General features: G+C 42.4%; 1 protein-coding gene across 1 annotated transcript in view; it reads right to left on the reverse strand.

The window, feature by feature from the left end:
- Positions 1–26,710, reverse strand: part of LOC137372133 (collagen alpha-2(V) chain-like) — a 312,577-nt gene that overhangs the window by 177,977 nt on the left and 107,890 nt on the right. Inside the window, exon 2 of the mRNA XM_068035607.1 lies at positions 6,366–6,575. Coding sequence (XP_067891708.1) covers positions 6,366–6,575 — 210 coding nt within the window. The remainder of the gene's footprint in view (positions 1–6,365; positions 6,576–26,710) is intronic.

Genomic DNA, 26,710 nt, shown 5'->3' on the forward strand with positions numbered 1-26,710 from the left:
CTGCTACATGGGGAGCACACCTTGGAAAACCAGGCGCCCTCCCTGCAGACTTGGGGAGGAGGGGTTTTGTCCCCCCTTCGTGGGCAATTCGTGGAAACCGCTATACCCACCAGAACCCCCTTCCCTGGACCAAATACCCACCCACCCCTCCCTGGGCCTTCCGGACTGTCCCCAGTGACTCTGACCCCACTTACCTGTGCCCTGGGATTTCCTCCATCTTCACCACTGCAGGCCTCCTGCAGTACCTACTGCTCCCGCTGGCACTGCCAACACTGTGACTGGCCAGCAGGTCTTGGGGGCGGTATCCCTGTCCCTATTAAGTGTTAAAAGGGATGAGGATCCCTCGTCCTTCAACTTTGACCCTAAAAGGCCAGAGGATCACTCCAAGGATCAGAAAAAATGCAGAGGCGGGGTTCCCCCTATCTTTTCGGCCCGGCGCCAGGAGCTCTGTCTCCTGCCTAAAGTCCAGCCCCTAATTTTTGTGTAGCCATATCTCAGTAATCCCTACTATGTCTGGTTCCTCCCAAGGCATGATTGTCTGCAGCTCCCCTGTTTTATTATGGACATTGTGTGCACTGCTGTACAGACATTCTGACTAATTTTTAAAAGGATTTCCTCTCAGTTTATGTTTGACCATCTTTTTAGACTCCTGTTCTATAACCTGATTTATTCTCTTGGCATCAATGTCCTCCCTTCCTTTATTCTTTCCTATGTTCTCCTTTCTTGTTTTATTTACAGTTAGGCTCCTTACATTTCTTGTCGATCCCACCCCACATCTTACTTGTTTAAAGCCTTTGCCATCTCCCTATTTACCCTTTCTGCTAGAACACTGGTCCCATCCTGGTTCAAAAGGAGCTCGTCCCATCAATACAGCTCCTTCCTGTCCCAGAACTGGTGCCAGTGTTGCACAAAAAAGAACTCCTCTTTCCCACACCACCTCTTTAACATGTTAATTCTCCTGAGCTGTTTGCTTCTATGCCAATTTGCCCATGGTTCAGGCAATAATCCAGAGATTATTACCCTTGAGGTCCTGCTTTTAACTTAAGCCTACCTGCTGATAATCTTTCAGCAGGACCTCATCCTTGTTCTGACCTATGTCATTTGTTCCAATATGGACCACAACAACTGGATTTACCCCCTCCTTTTCCAAAGTTTTCTCCAGCTGCTGTGAGATATCCCTTACCCTAGCACCGGGTAGGCAACACACCCTTCAAGTTTCTCATTCCTGGCTGTAGAGGATGCTATCTATCCCCCAATTATAGAGTCCCCTATTACTACCTTGTTTCCATTCTGCTCTTCCCCACCTTGGATAGCCTTCTGAGCCAGGGTGCCTTGATCCACATTGTGGCTGTCCTCCCTGCAATCTTTCGCCTTGTCCTTATAGGTAGCAAGTACATTGTACCTGTTGGACAGAACCAGTGTCTGTGAGACCTCCTTCTCAACCTCTCCTAAATCCCCGCTCTCTAACAGTCACAACCTCCCTTTCCTGAACCTGTGCTTTCCTATGGGGACACCAATTTTTGGGCACGATCTTCCGCACTCAGAACTGCTCATAGTGTCCACCTAAAACAGGAGTTGACCTCTTCAATACACTAATCAGGAGCCTAATGCTTGTTTGAGAACTCTGATGACAAATTCAGCCAAAACTGGGCTGCTGGAGGTCACAAAAGAATAAGTTTTTTTTACTTACTCAAGATATTTTTCCTTTCATTAATCAGAGAGAATCCATTCTAATTATAAAGAAAAAGTTCATAATTTTCCTACACTCCATTTAACTGCCAACAGGTCTCCCAAGTGCACTTGGCAACCTGCCTCCTCCTCCACACAGGAGTGCTCCTCCTGAATCCACAGCATTACTATAGGCCACTGTTGGCCCCCCCCTCCCAGGACTTACCTGTAGGCCAGCTCCACATTAGACCTGGCTGAGCTTTCAAAGGAACACATGAAAGGCATTAGGTAAATGAGGCCGGAATTGCAATTTCCAATGAGCCTGCAGCCTTCATTTTCATGTGCATGTTGCGGGCATGTCACCCACATAGCACTGCATTTTTAGAGCAATTTTCCTGGCCATTGTCCTTTAGAACTAAACATTTAACATATAGGATTATTGCAGCATTTGACTATCCTGCTGTTAAATTATGATCTTGTTCATAATAACCAATCAATAATTGCCATGACAATAGACTGATATAAATTGAGTTAGTTTAGAAACAAAACAAGTTCTGTGTGGAATTGAGTGGTTGTCATTTTAGTTCCTGTGATTGTGCATACAATACATGTAAATATATAAACCATAGTTGGAATGAGCTACACCAGTAATGTAAAACAGATACATAATGGGGAAATATTGGGCTGAATGTTATCAGCCCTCTAGGGATGGACAGGGAGATGGGGGGGGGGGTGGGTGGTGGGTGGTGTGGAGAGGTCACATAAAATAGGGAGGGAAAGTGGGGGCTGGAATGCCCATCACCTTCCTGATGCCACTCAATTCTTTCAGGGACGGGGAAGGTCGAGAATCGTCTTCTCACCCAAAGTCCAAATGAGGCCCTTAAGTGGCTATTATTAAGGGCCTCTTCCCGCTGTCACTGGTATTTTACCAGCGGCTGATAGGAGCCCCGCCACCTGGGGAAACCACCACTAGAACCAGGTTGTCTGCATATGGGGCTGGGGGGGGAGGGGGCGGGTGATGTGGGGGTTGGCACTCCTGCTTGGATAATCTGTGGCCCACAGAGGGCCCCCAGTGGCAAAGGCCACCCCTGCGCCAACAGCAACCCCTCCCGCCCTCAACAACCACCTCACTCCTCACCTTACCTGCATTCCACTACTGCTCCTGGTCCCCGGCTTATGGCAGTTCCAGCAGTAGCCACTGCTCCCGTGGCATTGCTGAGACTTTTGAGCTGTGCATTCATTAAAGGATCACAGACATCGGCGCCGGGCAGTTAACTGCCTGAGAGCTGTAAAATGCAGCCGGGGGTCCCGCAGAACGGCTGAGGCGATGTTCCCCTCACCATTTTGTCCCAGTGTCGGGACCCCCACTGCCTGCATAAAATACAACTCACTGTTTCCATTGCACAGTTCATAATCACCTTGGTACTCCTTCTTGGCATTTCTTCGTGGAAGAAGATTTTGGGAAGGTAGTAGTCATCGGTTGCAGGCCTGCTGGGGCGAGTCAGGACTATCCATGACCGGCAGATTCTCTCACCCAAGGTACAAGTGACGGTCTAGTCACTGCTGGGGGCAATTGGATCTATATCTACCCTTACCAGCTTAGAGAGCTGTTCCAGAGGAAGAGAGATGTTGTAGATTATTGTATTGACCACTGCGGCCTATATTTACAGCTCAGGGTGTAGTGTGGAATGTCCACTGTGTATGTTGTGATGTGAAGAGAAGGAACATACGCACAAGGCCTGCTATAGACTTTCATCAGTATCAGGTCAGTGCCTAATGTTTCATTTTGGCAAATAAGTAAATAATTCGTAACACTGAGATTCTCAGGCCAAGTCCTGTCACTGCATTTTGCTGTCTGAAAGACATTTCCCATTCAATAATTGCATAGCTACATTTGATTTTAAGTTTCTACTCTTGAATAATATAAATTGCCAATAAATTTTGACTTTTGACAGTAATAGGTTTCTGTTTTGGTCTTGTTAGGAGAAACTGTTCAAGCATTTTTAATTATTATTGCAATCCATGAATTCCATGTAAAATACCAACTGCATTCAAGTAATTTGATTGAATATTGCGACAGTGTTTATAATAACAGCATAATTAAGAAGAAAAAGAGGCTAATTAATTTTCTTCACACTCAATAGCATACCTATCTCTCCTAATCAGATATCATTAACACAACAGAATGATCGCTCACTAGTATGCTAAAATTTACCATAATACAGAAGGTAAAGGCTCTTCTCCATAAACCTTTTGTTCATCTTCTGAAAAGTATGTTTCTACAAAATATTATTTATTAAATATCTGCAGAAATGCAAATTGTTATGATGAAACCCGAGCCCAGCAAAAGATTCAAAATGGATTTTAATGTTTACAGTCTATTTATACAGTGATTTTAATTTCTAATTAAGTCCAGGCTTAAGTCTTAAAAACAACTCTTTTCCCCCAGACAGATGAAAATTGACTTCTACTACTCAAAAATCCCAAAGCATTCAATTTTAGGTATTTATCTTTACCCAGGATAATTATTTTCAAGAAAGTCAGATGCCAAGTGAATTCTGCTATTCTCTAATAGGTCATTACAAGGAGCTACACCCAGAATCTAATAGAGTTATGGATCAAATTTTGATCTATAGATGCTTAATTAGCTGTTCTGCTTTACTGAATGTCAGGAAGTAATTAAGTCCTTGCCCTGGTTTCATTATGTTTTGAAATGGGTGCAGATTTGACAAAATTCATATTGGACACAGCAAGAAGTTGCAAGAATGATAATTTCTTCTCTAAAATATAGAGTAAATGCTTCAATACTGTTAACCACTGAGTAGCCACCCATTTGTGTGAGACTGCACTATTTTATGGTTTCAAGTGAAGTGCCTGCTTTTGTATTTAGAAATCCCATTCAACTTGCTTTCATTTCCTTTTACAATTCCAGTTGCCTTCACAATTGTGATTAGACAGTTTAGATGATTACTGTTCATTTTTTCCTCCAGCCAGTAAATTAAAATAGTCTTCAAATGACTATTGATTATAGTAATGGAAGAACGATTAATGTGTTCATATGACAAACCCTGTCCACTATTTTAATATGGCAGAATGTTAAATAATTTTTTATTAACGCGCAGCTGTGTTTCTTTTTAAGCCACACTGTTGGTTGATTGGAATATGCAGGTCAATTTTAATCCAAAGGTGATCGGAAAAACTCAGGCTAATGGTCTTATTAAAATAGGAGAATGTCATATGACCATTTTAGATATTCATCCACTAATGTAATCAACAGCACTTTCTAGCCTATTCTAGTTAGAGTGTAGAGTATAGATTGTTTAGAATACTTTGGAAAATTGCAAAATTCACTGAAAACAGAACAGCCTATTGTTCGAATATTGATTTCAATATTTTGTGAGCACAGACTGAGGAAATCGACCTGTTAAATTATTTCTTTCTAATACTATTCACAAGGATCTGTGGTGGTGCTTCAACTGTTCACTATATTCATTAATAACTGAGATAACCTAATAGAGAGGCATATATCCAAGTTTGCGAATGATGCAAAGTTTGGTGGCATAGTCAGTAGTGTAGACGGAAGCATAAAGTTACAAAGTAATATTGATAGATGAAGGGAGTGGCAGATGGTCATCTGTTTTGGACCAAAAATGAATAGCTCTGAGCATTTTTTAAATGGTGAAAAGCTAGGAACAGTGGACGCCCAAAGATATTTAGATGTCCCATGTAGACAGATCACTAAAGTGTAGTAATAAGGTACAAAAAAAAAATCAAGAAGACTAATCTAATGTTAGCCTTTATAACTAGAGGGCTGGAATATAAAATGGAAGTTCTATACAATGCCCTGATTGACCACTTCTGGAGTACTGGCTACAGTTCCGGTCACTGCACCTTAGGAAGGGTATATTGACCTTGGAAGGAGCACAGTGCAGATTCACCAGAATATTACCAGGACTGAAAGGGTGAATTTATGACAAAAGATTGCATAAACTAGACTTGTATTACCTGGAATATAGAAGGTTAAGGGGTGAAAAGATTGGGTTTTTTAGAATTTTGAAACAAATTGATATGGTAAATGCGAGAGACCTTTACTGCTGGTGGGGCAGTTTAGAACATGGAAACATAATCTTAAAATCTGAGCTAGGCACATGCAGGACAGAAGTGAGAAAACACTTCTTCACACAATGGGTAGCAGAAGTGTGGCATTCTCTCTCTCAAAAGGCAGTAGATGCTAGCTGAATTAATAATTTTAAATCTGAGATCGACAGATTTTTTCTAGGCAAGGGTATTAATGCCTCAAAGGCCCAAGGCAGGTGGATGTAGTTGGGATACCGATCAGTCATGATCTCATTGAATGGAAGAATAGGCTCAAGGTATGAATGACTTACTCCTGTTCCTATGTTCCTAAGAAGCTTTGTAACAAAGACCAGCTTAACCTATGGGATTTCAACTTGGTTATAGAGAAGAAAAATCTTTATATAGAATCCTCCATCTGAAGAATACCATTCAAACTGTTCAGAGATATTGTACAATTATTTGAAGAAAAATAACAAATTCTTAGTCCACATCTGTGTATAATAGTGTTGACTACACTACATGCTTGCATAAGGACATTTTAGAATTGCAAGCCTCCAATTCTCTATTCTATTCCATATGCTTAGTAATCTATATTGTTTGAAATGGTGCAGATTACTTACTGTTGGGATACCGATCTAATTCATTCAGTTGACACACAGGACAGCATTCTCCAAATGGGATTATAGGTCTCTCGCAGTCATATAGTTCATCACAGGTGATTTCATCACACAGTACTATTCCTTCATCACACACACAGATTTGACAGGGTTCTGGTTTCCATACATCTTTATTCTGGTAGGCGTTGCCATATTGAGTGCAGCTTAAAGAATCTAATGAAAACAGGAAAAAAGAAAAGTATTTGGAAATTTCACCTGCTTTATACAAATCACATTCAGCATTCATACTGCTCCTGAAAATAGGATTTAATAATGTCATAACCCATTGTATTAATTTCTAGAAAACCCATAGTTGCAATGTTGTCTCGATTGCCTAAAACAAGAGAATAATATAAACAGAAATGGAGGCATGTATACTGTTGGAAATGCATTCTATGAGAGAAGAATTGGAGGCATTACTTTCTGGACTCGATTATTAATTACAGGAAAAGAAACTAGATCTACAAGTAAATCTGTTTTATTTTGTGGGAAACCATGTCAGATTCTGACATCGAATGACCCAGTAGTCAGAAGGAATAGCAGAGGCACAGTCATATATTGACTTTTTATGATTTGGACAACACATTTAAATAGTAATTTTTCAGAATCTTACCATTATAGAAAGTTGCTTAAAAATCACCAAAGTGAATATCACAGAATCACAGAATCATTACAGTGCAGAAGGAGGTCATTCAGCCCTTTGTGACTGCACTGGTTCTCTGAAAGAGCAATTCCCTCAGTTCCATTCCCTCGCCTTCTCCTCATAACCCTGCACATTCTTCCTTTTCATATAACTGTCTAATTGTTCCAGTTCAAAATTGGTGGTTTTGTTACAATTATTTCTATTCCAGTCTTGATCCCCCTCCCTTCTCCCTCCTACCAGAAAAGAATATAATGGCTTCAAAAACAGCTGGCATTTTCACAAATATTTCTGGAAATGCTATTTTATCTACTTTCTCAGATGTTCCTAAAAACATTCTGTCAACAAAGAAAGGGTATGTACACTTTTTATGCTGCACCAGATATCAAATCTTCTTAAATGCACCTTATTTCAAAACCATTGTCCAATACTTTAAAAGGAAAATATTATTGAAAAATAACTATCAGCTGAATTTTCTGAGAGCGCGCAATTTGCGACGGCACACTGTAAAAGCAGCGTGCATCCCATGCGGATGTGCCGTCCCTGAGCCCCCGCGATATTGGGCGGCACAGTGGCGCAGTGGTTAGCACCGCAGTCTCACAGCTCCAGCGACCCGGGTTCAATTCTGGGTACTGCCTGTGTGGAGTTTGCAAGTTCTCCCTGTGTCTGCATGGGTTTTCTCCGGGTGCTCCGGTTTCCTCCCACAAGCCAAAAGACTTGCAGGTTGGTAGGTAAATTGGCCATTATAAATTGCCACTAGTATAGGTAGGTGGTAGGGAAATGTAGGGACAGGTGGGGATGTGGTAGGAATATGGGATTAGTGTAGGATTAGTATAAATGGGTGGTTGATGGTCGGCACAGACTCGGTGGGCCGAAGGGCCTGTTTCAGTGCTGTATCTCTAAACATAAACATAAACATATTACAAGCGGGGGCTCATTTAAATAGAGGGTGCGGAGCGGCTGCCCCGATGACGCAAGGGGGCAGCCTCCGCATCCTCAGCAATGGTGTCCGGCACCACCGTACAAGCACCGACGCCATTTTAAAGGGCTTTAAGCCCTTCAATAGCATTTTAAAATTTAAAGGTCCCGATCTCCAGGATGACAATAAAATGTCATTTCAAATATAAATCACTTCTCCCACCACCCCAATATACTCTTCCCCCAAAATAAATCTTTAACAGTATTCCAAACTTTCCCCCCAAAATTTGTTCCCTTTGACCCTCAATCCCTTCCCACCATCCCATTAGCCAGTAAAGATTGTTCACCCCACTCCTCCCCCTTCCCCACCAGGTTCTCGCCTTGGAACTCTGTATGGAGTTCTGTTAAGGCAGCTGTAAAATTGGCGTGGGGCAGCCGCCACCTGCAGGTAAGTTTATTTACATCACTTTGTCAATTTGAATATTAAAATGAAGGGCCCACCGCCAGGCGGCAGGAGGGCTGCACCGAGATCCCCCCGTCGCCAGTTATATGTGGCGGGCCCTTCTCAACATCATGGGTCATGGCGGGCCTCTCCCCACTGCATTTTACCAGCCCCGGTGGCGCGGCCCACGGTGTCGAGGGGCTGGTAAAATTCAGCCCTATGTGTTTTAAATAATTTTTTTCCCAGTTCTGATGAAAGGTCATAGACTTAAAACAATAACTCTGTTTCTCTCCACAGATGCTGCCTGACCTGCTGAGTATTTTCCAGCAACTTCTCTCTTTATTTCTGATTTCCAGCATTTGCAGTTTTTCGCTTTTATATCAATTTATTTTTGCTGAATTATAACGAAAATCATTAAATAAGACAGTGCCACAACCTCAGATTGAATTGGCTAATTTGAAGTGGCAGGATTTAGAAGTTTTCCTACTAGGATAAGATATCCAAAGACCAGTCTGTGGATAGGGTTTAGACAGCAGTTGGAAGCGGGATCACATGCTTCAGCTTTAGCGTATAAACCTGAGAATACCTTGGTTGGGTAATTTATTCCCAAATAAACCTATCCTATATGGATGATAAACTAATAATACCATTAAAGGTAACTGAAGGGTTTAAAAGGACCATCATACACACCAAGAAGATTCTGACTGACTTACACAAAATTGGTGCTATAAATAGTGTGAGTAACTCCTTATTTCAAGACTCTGAGGAGAAAAGTCAGTGAAAATTCCCACTCAATCAGGTACAGTTGTTCCTTACTGGAAGCACACAAACACAAATCATAGGTAAATTTGGGTTTTGGTGCACATCCATATCCATTCTTTCTGGCAAAGCTATACTAAACCTCACTGATGTAAAAAAATGTTTTTGAAGCACTGTACAGATATTATCAATTCCATGTTACAATTCTTGTACTTTCTAAACATTCTAACCCTCTCAGTTGATGCCCGACACCGATCTGTGTAGCTACTCTAAATTGTGTTCAGTGCACAAAAGACAGTTTCGTAAAATTTAATCTGACAGAATCTTGCACACACTACTGCCATGTGCAGAAACAAATAATGTTGTCATTATTAGAATAAGCAGTGGGCTTCTATCAATAGATAACACAGCGTATGATGATCTTTGCTATCTATCATCCTTGTGCTTGCTGATGTACATTGGCTCCCACTCCAGCAACACATTGATTTTTAAAATTCTCAACTTTGTGTTCAAATACCTCTGTAGCCTTCCTCCTCCCTATTTCTGTAACCTCCTCCAGCCCTGTAACTCGAGAACTCTGCATTCCTCCAACTCTGCCACAGTGCACCTGTCCTAATGTCTCCATCCTTGGTTCAGTGTCAATTTTTGTCTGATTACAGTCCTATGAAGCACCATGGGACATTTGATAATGGTAAAGGGTATTATGAATGCAACTTGTCGCTGTTCAAATAATACAAATTAAATCAAAAATCCAGAAGGAACTATATTCCGAATCTACAAAGTAAGAAATGTATCTTATCTCAGTCATGATAAAAATCATGACTTAAATTTGTATAAAATAATTAAAATAAAACTAATGAATAGAGACTCCAGGGAAAGAGTTGCATGTTTAATGCCGCATTCAATTATAGTTATTTTTGCATCAGTACAAAAATTATTTGATGAAAGGACATTATCACAGGGTGTCAATCACATGGAAAAATCCTATAAAATTAAAATCCCATGTTCATGTCATGGAAAGGCAACAAAAATAGGATTTTCCAACATTTTGGCAAAGATGCTCAGTAAGAGTTTTTTTTTTCATTATCGTACTAATATTTACTTTTGTCTGAAGATTTGCTGAAATATTATATATGTGCTCTAGACACAGATTGAAACATTTTTTCATGTGACCAATATGTTACCCGCAAACTGTAAAATTTTGAAACACCAATTCAGAAATACCAACTTTGGAAGAGAAGTAACTTTGAAGCTGGGTCTCTGAGGAGATTCCTGATATAATGGGTGTCAAATTAATGAACACAGGCAATGTTAACATTGCTAAAGGAAGAAAAGATTGACTTTGATCTCTGTTACACAATAAGATTTTGAGGGGGCTTGACAGGGTAAATGCTGACAGGAGGTTTCCTTTCGTGGGAGAATCTCGAACTCAGGAGCACAGTTTCAGAATAAGGGGTCTCCCATTTAAGATGGAGATGAGGAGGAATTTCTTCTCTTAGAGGGCCATTATCTTTGGAATTCTCTACCCCAGAGAGCTGTGGAGGCTGTATCATTGAGTATATTCAAGGCTGAGTTGGACAGATTTTTGATCTACAATGGAGTCAAGGGTTATGGGGAGCAGACAGAAAAGTAGTTTTGAGGCCACGATCAAATCTGCCATGACTTTATTGAATGGTGGAGCTGGTTCAAGGGGCTGAATGGTCTACTCCTGCTCCTATTTCTTATGTTCTTCGATTGCCAAACATGATATGTATATTTTTGCAGAACTGATATCTTGCTACTAATATTAACAGTATACAAATAGGAATGGTGTTACTGATGAACAATGTTGCAAGATCAAACCATTACTTCTGGCAGCCCACAGAAGTCAGTGGGGAAATTAACTGGCATTGACGCTCATCTTGCACTGGACAGGACAGTGATGGACACTACACAGTTCCTGTTTATCACATCACAATGTGAAAAGATATTGGCAGGATCCATCACCTTTTTCAGAACTGTAACTCCTGTTGTTTGCTGAATTGGCAATATTGAAAACAGTTAAGGTGAAATCAACAATGATGTACCCTCATTAGCCGTGGGAGAAATAGTAACTGAAGTGAAAAGAAAGGAAGAAAAAGTGGCTTGGTAACTCTGCTGTTAATTTTACAAAGAAAACCCCCTTCTAGATGTAGTTAAATGAAAAAGCACAAGGGAAAAAAAAACTGCTAAAACTGTAACATCATTCTATTTCTACCTTGCATCCGCGATATGTTGGCGAGAATGTGATAAAAGACTCTAACATCGGTTTCAATATAGTATAAAAATACAGCACATAATATGCAGCAATGCTACTTTTAGATATAAACCATTTACACAGGAAATGTACCCTCTTAGTGATAAAAACAGTATTTCCTGTTTTCTAATATAGGTTAGTCTGTCAGCATGGCAAGTCTCACCCTCACAGGTTGACTCTATTCTGAGAACGACATAGAATACACCCAAATTGTAACATTCATATACTACACATACAGAAGTCAATGATGAGAACTATTTTGACCATTCTGTATGAAATGTGCATAAATGGATACCTCTATCTCATATGTACTATATGGTCTACTGAATAAACGTGTTCTAACAATACAACCAAGATGGCCAGCTCTTCAAAGCACCCCAAAAAAACTTGAAAACAAAGATATGCAAGTGTATTGGCCTTTTACATTGCTGCCCGGGTCTTTTTGGAGAGTGATGCCAAAAGTCATTCCTGTTGCTGTTGGTTCTACAGAGATCGAGTCATTTATGTTTAGGGGATGTCATCAACACCACAACTATTATGTGTTAGTAGTCCATTACAGTAAAAGCCCTTAAATCTAAATATATTACTAGGTATACCAGTACAGATGGTTTCAGGATAATCAATGGCATTTTTTGTAGTTGAGTAGAACTGTGATACTTGTGTTCTTCCAATCATTGTGGTTTTATGTTAAGAACTGCTCCATCATAAAGATTTAGGTTTTGATGCATGAATATAAATCTAATGTTAACATGAGAAGGAAATGAACTTTGGACCTTATGTTCCACCTGTGGTCTTGATTTAGAATTACTGGGGTTGCAATTTCTTTGTGCAAAATGTGACTTGCCAAATCACTTTGTGTGGTATTTTAACAAAGTTAGCAATGTCATTAAAATAGTGCACACCGAGATATTGGGCTAACTTTTATGAGCCTTCCGGCGTCTGGGATCATGGCGGGGGGCCCAGAAAATTCCGGGAGAGGCCCGCCATGATCCCCAATGCCGGGAAGTCCCCGCTGCATTTTACCAGCTGCAGTGAGGCCCTCATTTTCATATGCAAATTCTATCAAAATTAAATAATAGTTACTTAATTGGTAGCAACGCCTGTCCCACACCGATATTCCAGCCATCAGCAGGAACTCCTGAGCTTTTGGAACTCCGTTTGGAGTTCCAAGGTGTGACACTGGTGGGGAGGGGGGAGGAGTGAAATTTTCAGGTCAGGTGTGTGGGTGGGGAGTGGAGAAAACTCTTTGGATTGGTGGGGGGAATGGTGGGAAGGGGTTGAGGGTTTAAGTTATTAAAGGTTGGGGGGAAAGGTCGGGATTTGAATAGAAGTTTTTTTGGGGGGAATGGGCTATTAATGAATAGATTATTCCTTGGGGGCGTGGGTAAGGGGAGTAAGATGTTATTTAATGTATAACTTTAATTTTACACTTTTGTTCCCTTTAAAAATTCAAATTTCTTCTCAGGGCTTGAAGCCCTTTAAAAAGACGCCGGTGCCTGCGCGGTGGCACCGGATGGCATTGCCTGGGATGGAGCAGCCGCACCCTCTGTGTCATCAGGGACGACCGCTCCGCTCCGTCCATTTAAAAAACCCCCCGCGCGAAATATCGCAGGGGCTCAACAACGGCCGCTCCAATTTGCAGCATGCTCATAACATTTAGCCCATTAACTCAACTGGTGCAATGGGAGAAGATTCTTTCTGTTTGCAACAAAATAATTAACAAATTTTTTAGCTGAGAGGAACTCTACCCTTTCTGATGCAGAGAGTGAAATGGCAGCCTCTTTCTGTAAAAGTTCTTTGAATTAGTCTAAACTGGAGAAAGAAATGTGCACTTCCAGTTTGATTAATTAACTCTAACTAGCTTAGATGTCCTTTTTTGTGCCTCTGTAAAATTAAATCATAGGCCGGGATTTAACCCTGGGCGGACGGTAGCCGGCCACCGACTGAAGAGTCGGTGGTGAACCCGTTTCCGCCACGCCTGGGGGTCTGACCCGTATTTTGCGGGTCACGGGCTTTAATTGGTGTGAGGCAGGACTTCCACCTGCTTGAGGTAGGAAGTCCCGCCTAATGGAGCTTCCGAAAAATCAGTGGCCCGGCAGCTAACTGTCCCAGCAGTACCACTGGGAGCGGTGGCCACTGCTGGGACTGCACCCAGCTTGAAGAAGACGATGTAAAGGAACCTGAAACAAAGGTAAGTTTTGGTTGCCTCGCTGGCGGTGATCGGTCGGGCCCTGGTGAGGCAAGGGTGGTCAAATAGGGGGACGGGGGGCATGTTGGGTGTTGGGCGTAGTTCGGGCATCGGGGGCAGCCCTCCATTGAGCACAGGGTACCCGATCATGAGGGCGTCCCCCCCAGCCCATCAGAAAGCCACCTGCTTTTGTCAGGTGGCTTTTCCGGGGTCTAGGACGCCGGCTTGCCATGGGTAAAATCCACGTGCAGGTGGGCGAAAGCCTTTAAGTGGCCGTTAAGTGGCTACTTAAGAGCCTTGATTGGCATGGGGCGGGCGGGCTGTTTTTTGCTTCCACCACCCTGCATAAAATGGCGACGGAAGCAGGAATGGGTGGAGAAGGGCTCCCAGAGCCTTCTGCTCCATTTTATACCACACCCCCACCACCACCATCCTGCTCTTTGGGTGGGGTGGGGGGGGGGGGCAGGGTGTAAAATTCAGCCCCATCGTGTTGATAAGAGCCAAATGTTACAGAAGGTATTTTGCTTTTGTTACAGAAGCTCAGTGAGTGAACTGAGATGGCAGTTTCAATCACTGCTGTCTCCTGGAGTTCTTTTAACAGCCTTTGGGACTTGGAAAAATAATCTCCCAGAATCTTTTCTAGATTCGCCAAAAACATTTTCTCTGTTGTTTTTGACTGTCTGGAAGTAAAGGGGCTGGGTTGACAGTGCATGTGGGTATTTTCTTGAAGTCCCAATGCAACAAAATTTATTGCAAAACACCTTAGTTTCTATGTGATGAAATCAAGTTACTGAAATGCAAGGTTTTACTCTGGCGTCATCCTAATTCTGATTGAAGATTGACTGTATATGGGAATAATCTTCACTTTGAACAAGGGTAGATCAGCTACCTATTGTATGCCCCATCTATTTGACTTCATTGAAGAGGAATACCTGCGGGTGTGCACAAACGGAGGTTGGTCTGAAACTGCCAGTTTTCTAGCCATGACCATATGTTCCTTCACAAATCAGATTGTAACTTAAAGAGGAAAGCTTTAGGCACACTGCGAGGCAGAATGGTTTATAAAGGAATGTTACATGTACGTCACCTAAACTCCCAATATACTGTAGATCACAGTAGTCGAAGCCTCCAAATATCATTCCAAAAACAGGGGTGGACTTATATGCGGAGTATAAAATGTGATCCACCAATGTGAGCGTGGATGGTCACCATTTTAAAAAGTGAAAAAAAACCTCACCAGATTTCATATTAAATTTATGTGTTGCAGTTTATTGAATAAATTAATTCCGTAAAGTACTGGTGTTTCCTTTTACCGTAGCAAACATTTTCTCAGTTCTTAGTTTCCCAATGGGGCAGATATTATGTCATTTTTAAACTTAGAATCCTCTGATAAGACTAGAAATAAACCTGGTTTTATAGAAGCAGTAAAAATTGTTATTTCAACATAATTTTGGTTTCTTATATCAAAAGCAACAAATATCAAGATAATTTTAAGTGTCAAATTACAATTAGTAATTTTCAGTTCTGGTGGTTCCAACATTTACCTTAAACAAATCAAGGCTCTATGTAGGTGTGTCTTAAACTCCCACACAACTTGGCAACACAGCTTGCATCAGTTGCTTGATCCCTTAGGCACAGTTATAAGGTAAGTAAAACATGCATTTGTGGGGTGAAAAATTGAGGCTAACATAGCGGGCTGAATTTAACGCCGCCCCAGTGGGTCGGATCGTGGCATGGGGGGGGGGGGGGGGGCGGCATAAAATAGAGCGGCAGTCTCCGGGAGGCCTAACAGCCCCACTTCCGCCTCCGGACAGGTTTACGGCATCGGGCGGGGGGTGGGAATACGGCCCGTCCACCCGAGGCCAATCTAGGTCCCTAAGTGGCCACTTAACGGCTACTTAAGGGCCCTCAGCCGCCTCCACGGGTATTTTACCCATGGCAAGCGGGCGTGCTAGGGATGTGAAAGGCCGCCCAGCGATAGCTGCCGGCCTTTCCGCGCCTCGGGTGGGGAGCATGGCAGTCGGGCACAGGGTGCCCGATTGAGGGCTGCCCCTGCCTCCCAACCCACTCCCAGGACCCAAGACGCCCCCACCCCCCAAATGACCACTCCAGCCCCACCAAGGAAGGACCGAACCCCCTGGTGAGGCATGCCCCTACTTACCTAACCTCCTCAATCCATGGCGTCAGCTGGGCGGCAGTCCCAGCAGTGGCCACTGCTTCCGGTGGCGCTGTTGGGACTAAGCGCTGCCAGCCCGCTGATTGGCTGGCAGCTCACTGAGCCGGGACCTCCTCCCTCAAGCGGGTGCAAGTCCTGCCTCGGGACAATTAAAGCCCGGGGGTCCGTAAAATGCGGGACAGAGCCCCGGGCTAGGCGGAAGGGGGTTTGCCACCGACAATTCTCGTCCGCCTAAGGTAAAATCCAGCCCAGCATGTCGTGGCTGAAAAGTGGAGGGGGGGGGGGTGGGGAATGAGTGGTGGTCAACTTATACACCGAGTATCTACAAAACATGATTTTTGGGGCTGGATCTATGATCTACAGTAGATCCACGGAACTGTTCCTTTTTCTCATTCTATCCAGAACATTGAGACGAAAAAATGTGATGAAGGGATATAACAAATTGGATCCTGTAATTGTTCATGGATGCTTCAGTCTCGAGGGCCTTTAATTGTATGCCCACAAAATATGTGAAAATAATCTCATAAGTGATTGAAATGTTTGATGTGATAGCATTTGAAGATGCATAAGGATACAATTAATCATAAGCATAATGTTCATCTGAATGGAATTTCCTCTTCTAAGTGTTCCATATGTCCAGTATGGTTAGATAGACATTGAAAGTCTATCTGGATTTTCCATAAGGATTGAATAATCTTTTTAATAAGGGTTAGTACCCTCTGCTGCATATAACGGATGAGAAGAGAGAGATGATACAGATGTTGATGGAATTCATGAAGATGAAAGAATACTCATTTCGACTGGGCTCATAATTATACTTCTTGGCTTTGGTGTTAATTTACAATTCAGCCTCTTTGTTCAAAGAGGCTGGAATTTCTACAGTCTGCCTGTATGCAATTTTAAAAAGAGCATCGGCTCACGCTGCATTTTGAGAAGTTTTTTTTCATTATTATTTTTGTTATTCCTCTGCTGGCTTGAGGGTTATTTACTTTGTAGGCATTTATTTTGTTGATTTGCAATTTGTGCCAAAAAAACTTCTGTCAAGCACAGTAACAGCAGTGATGACCTCACACTCTGCTACCTGTCAGCTTCACCCTGCTGCTTAGTGCCACAAAATAGAAAATATTCCATACAGTAACTGAAGACAAATCACTGGGACACAAAACAAGCAGGGGTTCCAGATCCTTTCTTTTATAAACTCTGATTTCATAAAGCAGTAGTTCTTACTTAAGAACATAAGAAATAGGAGCAGGAGTAGGCCATACAGCCCCTTGAGCCTACTTCGCCATTCAATAAGATCATTGCTGATCTGATTGTGGCCTTAACTCCACTTTCCTGCCTGCCCCGCCATAACCCTTGACTCCCCTGTCAATGAAAAATCTGTCTATCTCAGCCTTCAATATATTCAATGACTCAACCTCCACTGCTCGCTGAGGATCAAAATTCCAAGCAGAAGAAATTGTGGGAGAGTCTACTCTAACATCTGTATCACCCAGTCGCTCTTCAAAACTCCTAGCAACTAGCCTCGCTTTAGGCTTATAAGTTCCAACTGATAGGACTTTTCTCAGTACAAATCTATCAATGTGACAAGGCTTGTTGAGCCTTATCAGGTACCTCAGTATAAACTTCAAACTCTTTCCAACTAACTAACACCTTCTGCTTCACCTCTCATTAGTTTATCTTCAAGTTTATTGGCAGCCAGCAAAACTTCACGATCATAAGGATTTCTGCTTTAACTTCTGTTACGAGATTGTTCTGCGGCCTTTATTACATTGTTTAATCTATTCAAGCTACAGCCTCTATTTTGTCTTTTATGTCTGTTGTAGCTACTACCGCAAGGTCTCTCTCTTGCACCAACAAAGGTTCTTCCTCCACTACCCGATCGTTTTCTGACACAAGAATCACTTCCGGACCCACCATCCGTACTTGCACTGCACTTTCTTACTTTCCACTCTTTCATCCCATTCTGCCACTCTATGGACCTCACTTCTTGGCCATCATCTTGAACCTTCAACCAGTATTTAAACTTGCCAGTAGTTTTTCCTGCACGTCCCATAATTGTCGCAGCCCTCCATTCACTAGACTCCTGCGGAATATATGTCACCTCTGTACCTACCCACTATGGGCAATTAGCCTCTGGATGTGATAGCGCTGTCATGTGTGTCATGATCACTCACATTACCAACATCCAGCCCTTTCTCTTATGTATTCTGTTCCTCAGGATCTTCATTACAAAACACATGAGCATTTGAGGCATAAGGTGCCTCATTTACTTCTATCAGTTGCTCAGAGCCCATGATTTTGTAATTAATTCCGAATAATCATGAGGAATGAAACTTAACAGTTTGATTCCCATGTTTGATAAGTACTGTCTTTCCAGTGCAACCTATTATCTTTCTAGGGCCTTTCCATTCCCTATGATCCTCTCTTTTATAGTATGCTAAAGCTGCTGCATTGAAGTCTGTACCAGCTGGTCTTCCACAATGCCCCAGTATTCTCCAAATTTTCTCTGGGACCACAGCCTTGATGAAAGCCCTTCTTCCTGCATGTAAAGCATTCAACTTGTCTAATACTCTGATGGGAAACATTGCATTTTGTTAAGAGGATACAATTATGTCCTAACTGGGTAAATTGCAGATCAACTGATTACCAAAAATAATTGACTTATCATGCTCCATGACAAGTTTTCATAAAGATTTACTGAACAGCATTGGTCTCTCACTAGGAGCTACATCAGAACTTATAAAATGGCTTACTCCAGCTGTTTAATATGGAATAACTCTCATTAGTGACCTTAATGTATTATCTTCGCCAAACCTAAAGAAAGTAGTAATCTTATATTCCTTAACTTTGCATCAATCTCACTAATTAGTGAATCAAGACAATAACTTAACCAATCTACTCCCCATATTATTGAAGTGCAAGTACTTTCTGGAACTGCACAGTTAAAGGAGTGCATGACTAACACATTCATCACAGGGCTAAAGCTCCTTGTAACCAGTATAACTTGTTTGGATTCATTATCTTCATTCTCTTCTTCAGACGTCCCTTTGTCATATGTAATTTTGAGGATCCTGTCCCTTTGCTTTGGGCAGTTCACCATATAATAATATTCAAATCACACCTGAAGCAACTAGCAACTGTTTCTTGGGCATTTTTGGGATTCATTTGCCCATTATTTTTGTTTTATTTTGTCTTCTACTGTAATAGCCGAACCCACTAAAGGTGCTTCAATCCTCATTCCTCGTATCTTGAATCTTTCCATTGTATTGACACCTGTGTCATGCATCTGGACTATTTTGAAATCTGACAATCATTGAGTCTTCTACAGAATGTCTCATTTGTTCCATGAAGGCTGAAGGAAGTGACTGTTTCCACTGGAAATTTTTAAGTCATCAGCCATCTGATCCAATAGGGTTTCGTTCTCCAAGAACTAAACACCAGTTAGTACCAGTTGCCTCTCCAAATGAAAAACCTGGGGCTGAATTTTACACCCCCTCCAAAGAGTGGGATGGTAGTGGGGGTCGGGGGCAGGGTGGGTGACGTAAAATGGAGCTGGAGGCTCCGGGAACCCTTCCCGACCTGCTACTGCCTCCACTGCTACTTTACGCAGGGCGGTGGTGGCAAAAAATGGCCAATCAAGGCCCTTAAGTGGCCACTTAACAGCCACTTAAGGGCCTTCACCCACCCCCATGTGGATTTTATATGTGGCAAGTGGGTGGCCTAGGCCCGAGAAAAGCTGCCTGACAAAAGCAAGCGGCTTTCTGACGGCCTTGGGGGGCCCTCATGATCGGACACCCTGTGCCCGACAGAGGACCGTCCCCGATGTCCCAACCACCCCCAACAGTCAACACGCACCTCCCCCCGCCCCCCCCCCCCCCCACCAAGTCCCCCCAATCGACCACCCTTGCCTCACCGGGGCCTGACTGATCACCCCAGTCAGGCTACAAAACTTAGCTGCGTTCCAGGGTTCCCCGATATCTTCTTTGCACTGCTGGGTGCAGTCCCAGCAGTAGCTAAAGCTCCTGGTGGTGCTGCTGGGACAGAGAGCTGCTGGCCCCCTGACTGGCCGGCAGCTCTATTAGGTGGGAAGTCTACCTCAAGCGGGTGGAAGTGCCTCCTCACGCCAATTAAAGCCCGGCAACCCGTAAAATATGGGTCGGATCTCCAGGCGAGGCGGAAGCAGGTTCGCCACCAACTTTTCAGTCAGTGGCCGGCTCCCGTCCAACTAGGGTAAAATCCCAGCCCTTAGCACAATCAGGTAATTTAAATGCTAGTACCGATTTAGGGATCCCAAAACTGAATTCAATCTTTTATACAACCAGTTAAAGTTCATGATATATTCTTCCGTGGAATGACCATCTGTTTTCCTAAATCTATCAAAGTCTGACCACGCCTCATAAGCATTTATTAGATCATCTTTCTTGCAGATTTCATCCAAGAATGCCAATAGAAGGTCCAAACCTTCATCATTGTCCAACTGATTCAGCCATTAATATCCAGCGGGGTCTTCTCTGCATTGTGGGTCGTGGCGGGCCACTCCTACAAGCATTTTATGGGCCTCCCCACCATGATCCATGATGCTGAGGGGACGGTAAAATCCCGCCCTGTGTCTCTTTATAGAGGCACAAGTGAATCCTCAGTTAGTGCCCATTACCTGCATCAATTTAAAACAATTAATACACTATTAACATTCATCTCCTTCATTTTTAATCTATATTTTCAGATAGCAAAATAAATGATTATGATTGGATCAAGATAAAAGCTAACTTTTTAAAAAGAAAGAAAAGATAAAAAAAATGCAGAATTTGTTTTCATCATAATGGAAAAAATTGACTTTTCATAAATATACTATTTTTAGGGCCGGTGAGGGTGTTTAGCAATAATAATGAACTTAGTCCACCACTAAAAACTCAATTCTACCTCATTCAACAAGGTGCAACTTTTTCAAGGGTTTTTATCGCAATTCTAAGAACATAAGAATGGAAGTTCTGGTCAATTCCATTTTATCCATTAATTGCAATCTGAGGGTGCCTCAACAGTACACCCTTTAGAGAAGCATAGAATCACTGACATCAACTTCTGGATTTCCGCATTATTTATGTTGCTGTCAGTTGCAGTGGAGTAATGGGCAGCTAGATTTTTCGGCTGGCGCAGACACAACTGGCTGAACGGCCTCCTTCTGTGCCGTAATTTTTCTATGTTTCTATGGCAGTGAGCGCTGACAGTTTCACTGTCATTACTACAGCAAAATTCGGGTCAACGACTGGCACAGGCACGATGGGATGAACAGTCTCCTTCTGCGTTGTATCATTCCACAGTTCTATGATTACGAGTTGACATAAAAAAAAGATTCCAATTGGGTGAAAACTGCAATAATAAAAACCAAATAAATGCAATCTGTCATAATTCTTTCTATAATAATCCGTAATTCCACGACAATGGGCTGAATTTGGCGGCGAGCTTCAAAGACGGCGCAGTGCACGCGCAATACATAAATGGAGGGGGCGGAGGGCCTGCCCCCAATGACCTAGAGTGGGTGGGCGCTCCATCCCTAGCAACGGTGTCCGGCACCACCGCGCAGGTACTGGCACCATTTTAAAAAGGCTTCAAGCCCTTACAAGACATTTACGTTTTAAAAGTGAACTGCAAGTGTTTTTCAAATTTTGACAATCAATAAAAGAAAGAAGCCCCTCTTCCACCCCCCAAATGACCTGACAAGTTTTTTATTTCCCTCTCCCCCCACAAAAAACTGTTTTGCCAGTCCCGATCTTTCACCCCCAAACATAGATATCTTTGTCCTTCAACCCCTTCCCACCATCCCCTCAGCCAATAGTAACAGATTCCGCGCTCCCCCATCCCTCCTGCCCTTAAAATCTTACTCCTCCCCCCTCCTCACCAGTGTTACGCCAATGGAGAACCGAAGGCGCGAGACTTCCGGCTACTGGCCGGAATATTGGCGCGGGACGGTCGTCACAACGAGGTAAGTACTTATTCTTTAGTTATTATTTATTTACATATGTTAATTAGGTTTTCTCGCCAAGCAGCAGGGGGGGGGGGGGGGGGGGGGGCTGCCCTGAGGTCTCGCCACCACTGGTAAAAAGGGGCGGGGCCTTCCCGGCATTGAGGCCTGTGTCGGGTCTCTCCCAGAAGTATTTTCTGGACCCCCGATGTCGGGGGGCTTATAAAATTCAGCTCAATGTGTCAAGCCCAGCATTGAAACAAAAGTTATATTCCCATATATCAGCATGAACAATTCACAAGTATGTTTTGAGTCAACATTGGTCAGCATCCGCAGTGGAATTGTGAATCATATTTCACTGTTAGTTCTGGCAATGATCCACTTGTAAAATGTGTTTCTAATTATATGAGAAATGTATTTTTAAATAATAATTTTAATTGGGGCCATAATGAGTGAAGAGGGCACCAGTTACCAAAGTAATACAGAGGCTTTTTCATTTCTTTTCTGAGGTGAATTTCTTGAAAATTTTCTGAAGAAGGATTAGGAATTGGAATGTAGAAAGTAATCATTAGAGATTAATTTGTCAGTGAATTCCAAAACTACCTTTAATTATAGATTTGAGAGTGATAAAAATATATAAGAAAATTATATCTATTGAAACTCATTGAAGTGGATTGTGACAAAGCTCTTGCTTAACACCTCCAAATCCATCTGTATTGCCAGTCTCAGAAATGACGAATCCATTATAATAGCACGAAAACTATAAACTATACTGGAAAAACAGCTGTATGCAATGGAAGTGATCATGTAAGCTTTGCTTTTTCAAAACTACCCAATACTCTATAAATAAATACAATGGATCTCATCTGGCATTCATCAAAGTGATACGGAGCAAAGGATTGTTACAACATGACCTTCTACAGTTCAACAGCAACTATCCAACCTGCTCCTAGGAGAGGCATGGATGATTTTTCTCCATTCTTCCCACATCTCTTCACCTTTTGCAGTCTGTTCCCTGTCTCATCTCAACTGGATCTTCCCCTCCGCACTTAATAGATTATTTACTACCTCTCAACTCTTCCCCTTAGAGGATAGTTCTCCCTCTCCCTTCTCAGCCTTCCTCCTTCCCAACCAAAGGCTTTCCCCATGTCTTTCTCTCTCACCACTCCCAATAGGGTTCTCTCTCACACAAACAATATTGTCTCTCTCCCTTCCTTAAGCCTTTCTGTAGCATCTGTCTCTCTGTCTTCTTTCACGGTTCCTTAGGTTGGACACACATTAAATAACTCATGAAAATGAGAAATTGAGTCATGTGTAATCACATATTGGGGGCCATCATTGGTCACATCATTAACTCACAAACCTTTTTTAGGGCAGGTTCACGAGCTCAAAAGAATTTGGTACAGAAAAGTCTCATAATTCCTTGTCTCTCTCTACTTAAGAATACTGGTACCTGTCGGTATTCAAAATAAATTTTCTCTCTCTCTAGTTTCTATTGATCTCTGTATATCAACTTTTATGTCTCTCTCCATCACTCTAACCATCTCCCTTTGACAACGTATGGCATTACCATTGCTGAAGCCCCCTTTCCCCCACACCCCACCAAGATCCTGGGGGCAGGGGTTGGGGGGGGCGGTCACCATTGACTATTACTGGGCCAGTCACATAAATATCCTGGTTAAAAGACATATCAGAGGTCTGCAGCTTGTAAATCACCTCCTGGATCCGCAAAGCCTTTTCATCATCTCCAAGGCACAGATCAGGAACATGATGGAAGATTCTCTGCTTGCCCGGATGGGTGCAATCCCACCACCACTTAGGAAACTCGCCATCATCCAAGACAAAGCAGTCCACTTGGCACCCCATCCACCACCTTAAGCATTCACTCCCTTCACCACTGATGCACCATGAGTACTGTATATACCATCTGCAAGATGCACTGCAGCAACTCAGCAGCACTTCTTCGACAGCACTTTCCAAACTCCTGACCTCTTGGAAGAACAATTAAGGGCAGCAGACGCAAGGGAGCACCACCACCTGCAACTTGCCCACGACTCACACACCATCCTAACTTGGAACTATATCACCATTCCTTCACTGTCGCTGGATCAAAATGCTGGAACTCCCTTCCTAACAGCACTGTAGGTGTACCTATACAACCTGGACTGCAGTAGTTCAAGAAGGCAGCTCACCACTACCTTCTCAAAAGCAATTGAGGATGGGCAATAAATGCTGGCCTTGCCATTGATGCCCACATTCCGTGAATGAATATAAAAAAAAAACTTTTTTCTCCTTAACCACTCTTTTACTTATTTTCCCTAGTGTCTTTTCCAGCTCTCCTTCTCTCTTTCTGCTCCTCCACTTTTTTTAGTCTCATTCCTTTTCTTTTCCATCCCTATTTTTACTGTTCTGTTTTACTTCTCCCTCCTGTTTGTTTCTGCTATACCTCTATTTCTTGCAGCAATGACATTGTAATGTGGGAGTTGGAGGGGAGCAGGTCACTAAAGTAACACTTACAGAACGTACAAAAGTGAAATACTGCAGATGCTGGAAATCTGAAATATAAGAGGAAAATGTTGGAAACACTCAGCTGGTCTGGCAGCAGGTCTGTGACCTTTTATCAGAACACATCTGCAAAAGGTCATCAACCTGAAACGTTAACTCTGTTTCTCTCAGATGCTGCCAGACCTGCTGAGTGTTTCCAGCACTTTCTGTTTTTATAAGCTTACAGAAATTGAAAGGGTGCAAGACATGGAAATAACAACGAGTTTCTGAGGAAACAGGGGATGGATAAAGCACACATAGATCACAAGGGAACAGGCCACGCAAAAGGCAAACAAAAATCACAGAGAAGAAAAACAGGAATTGGTAGGGAGCAGGTGACTATAAAACAACAGTAGGGAGCAAGACAGATATCAAACATTCAGAGATTGTGAGGAAGTGTATGAATGAGAAAAGACACAAATATTGGGAGGGAACGCACCATGGATAAAGCAAACTGAACTCAGAAGAAGAGGACAGGTTAAGAATTTTCTTTTGTGCATATGTTGGAGCCCTAGGTGAGCAAGGAAAATTTTACAGCTTCTCTGAGGGAAGTGTATGAGACTGTGGCACGAGTTGGGTCTATGAGTCAGGTGGTCTCTAATTTGGCCAGCTAAAGCGTCTGAAGTATAGAAGGGAAGTTATATCTAGAATGTTTGGAAGACCAGTTGGGGGGAGGGGAGATTGAGGGGTTGTTGGAACCAAGGCTATGATTAAACGTTAGTTTTAGGGATATATGGCGTTGCAAAGAATAAACTGATCTGGTGGCTTTATTACACAGATTTTTATTTTACCATAATGCAATTGAATAGAATTTTCTTTCACTAGAATGCCGTTCTGGTTTGTGAATAATGAAACAATAACAAAAGCAGACGAGAATCAAATGGAAAGAAGCAAAGCATAGATTAAGCACTTAACCAGAAAACTGATGAATGAATGACACAGATCAGTGGCCTTCAATCTTTTCTGTGTGGTGGATTTCATGCAATATTCCCAGGGATTCCCTGTCCTAACTTTGAAAAGACAGTAGGAAAAACATTAGAATTGCTGCTGCTGCTATTGAAAAACAGTAATATCATAGCAGAGTGCATTTTTTTTATTTGTGCATAGCAACAGAAATTACGTTATGAAGTCAACAAATGCAAAATACAGAAAGCTGATGACAGATAAGCAGAAATGTCACGACTTCATGGACTCCCTTGGTTTCAATTGCAGACCTGCTAGAGTCTGATGATCCCAGTTTCAAAACCTATAATATAGATGGGCAAGGTTAAAAGTACACATCAGACAGAAGAAATGTTATTATAAGGGGGTTTTCTTTATGTCTGAATATGTGTGCTTATGTAAGGTTAAAGAGTTAAAAAATACATACTTGATCCATGACTCACTACTAAAGCAAGTTTGTTTGGTGCCAAGGGGCCTCTATATTATTCCAGGCAATAACTTGGAAAGGGTGGAAAGGGAGCAGGGGCAAGAGTCTTCAACGGAGAGGCGGAGAAGCTCAGAGGAAAGAAATCCCAACAGTTGAATAACAAGATCTCATTTATGTGGAAATTTAAACATTACTTCCAGAAATTCAGGCCAGATGTGAGCTATAAAAAATTAAAACTTATATCACAAGAACATAAAAAAGAACAGTGGACAGAAAAAGTCATTCCTTTCACCAAGCCTTCCCTCCTGCAGACCAAGTATAGTTATCTCTCTCATGGACTCTAATTACCCAATTTAATTTCCTGCAAATTTTTTTTTAGAATTTCCCCTTGGCCCCTCACAGGTAAATCAAGCAAATCTCTGGAAAACATATCTAATTTTACATCTCACATAATTCATCCTTGACCAGTTGCCTTCCTCGACATGGATTTTCATTTTCCCAGTGGTTTGAGAAGCATTATGTTCCACAAAATAGCAAAGGGGCAGCGTATATTCAAGCAGCTAATGGATGATATGTCCACGGTCGATAAGGCGGTAAATGCTCTCAAGAAGTATTTTGGCCCAAAGATGAGTGTGATGATTGAACGATACGTGTTTTGCCAGAGATGCCAGGGAAATGGTGAGCCCATAAAACAATATGTGGCAGCGTTGTGCCAGTTGGCTTCTACGTGTAAATTTGGCACGATACCTTGTGAACTAATTTGTGACCAACTAACTGAAAAAATTTCAATCCCACGAATTAGGGAACGCCTACTCATGGAGGATGATGGTTTGACTTTGGGAAAAGCCACAACCTTGGCTGTTATAAATCAAATCCGCCATGTTAGATTCAAAGATGTTACATAAAAATATACCGTCAGGCTCAGGCTCAGAGAAATAGCTTGCCCAATCAACTCAAGTGCAAGGGTTATGGACAAACAGATCTCAGCAGACTCATTAACACCAACCCTATCACGGTTAAGCACACTCAAAAACAT

The sequence above is a fragment of the Heterodontus francisci genome, chromosome 7 (genome assembly GCF_036365525.1).
Source record: "Heterodontus francisci isolate sHetFra1 chromosome 7, sHetFra1.hap1, whole genome shotgun sequence".
Lineage (NCBI taxonomy): Eukaryota > Metazoa > Chordata > Chondrichthyes > Heterodontiformes > Heterodontidae > Heterodontus > Heterodontus francisci.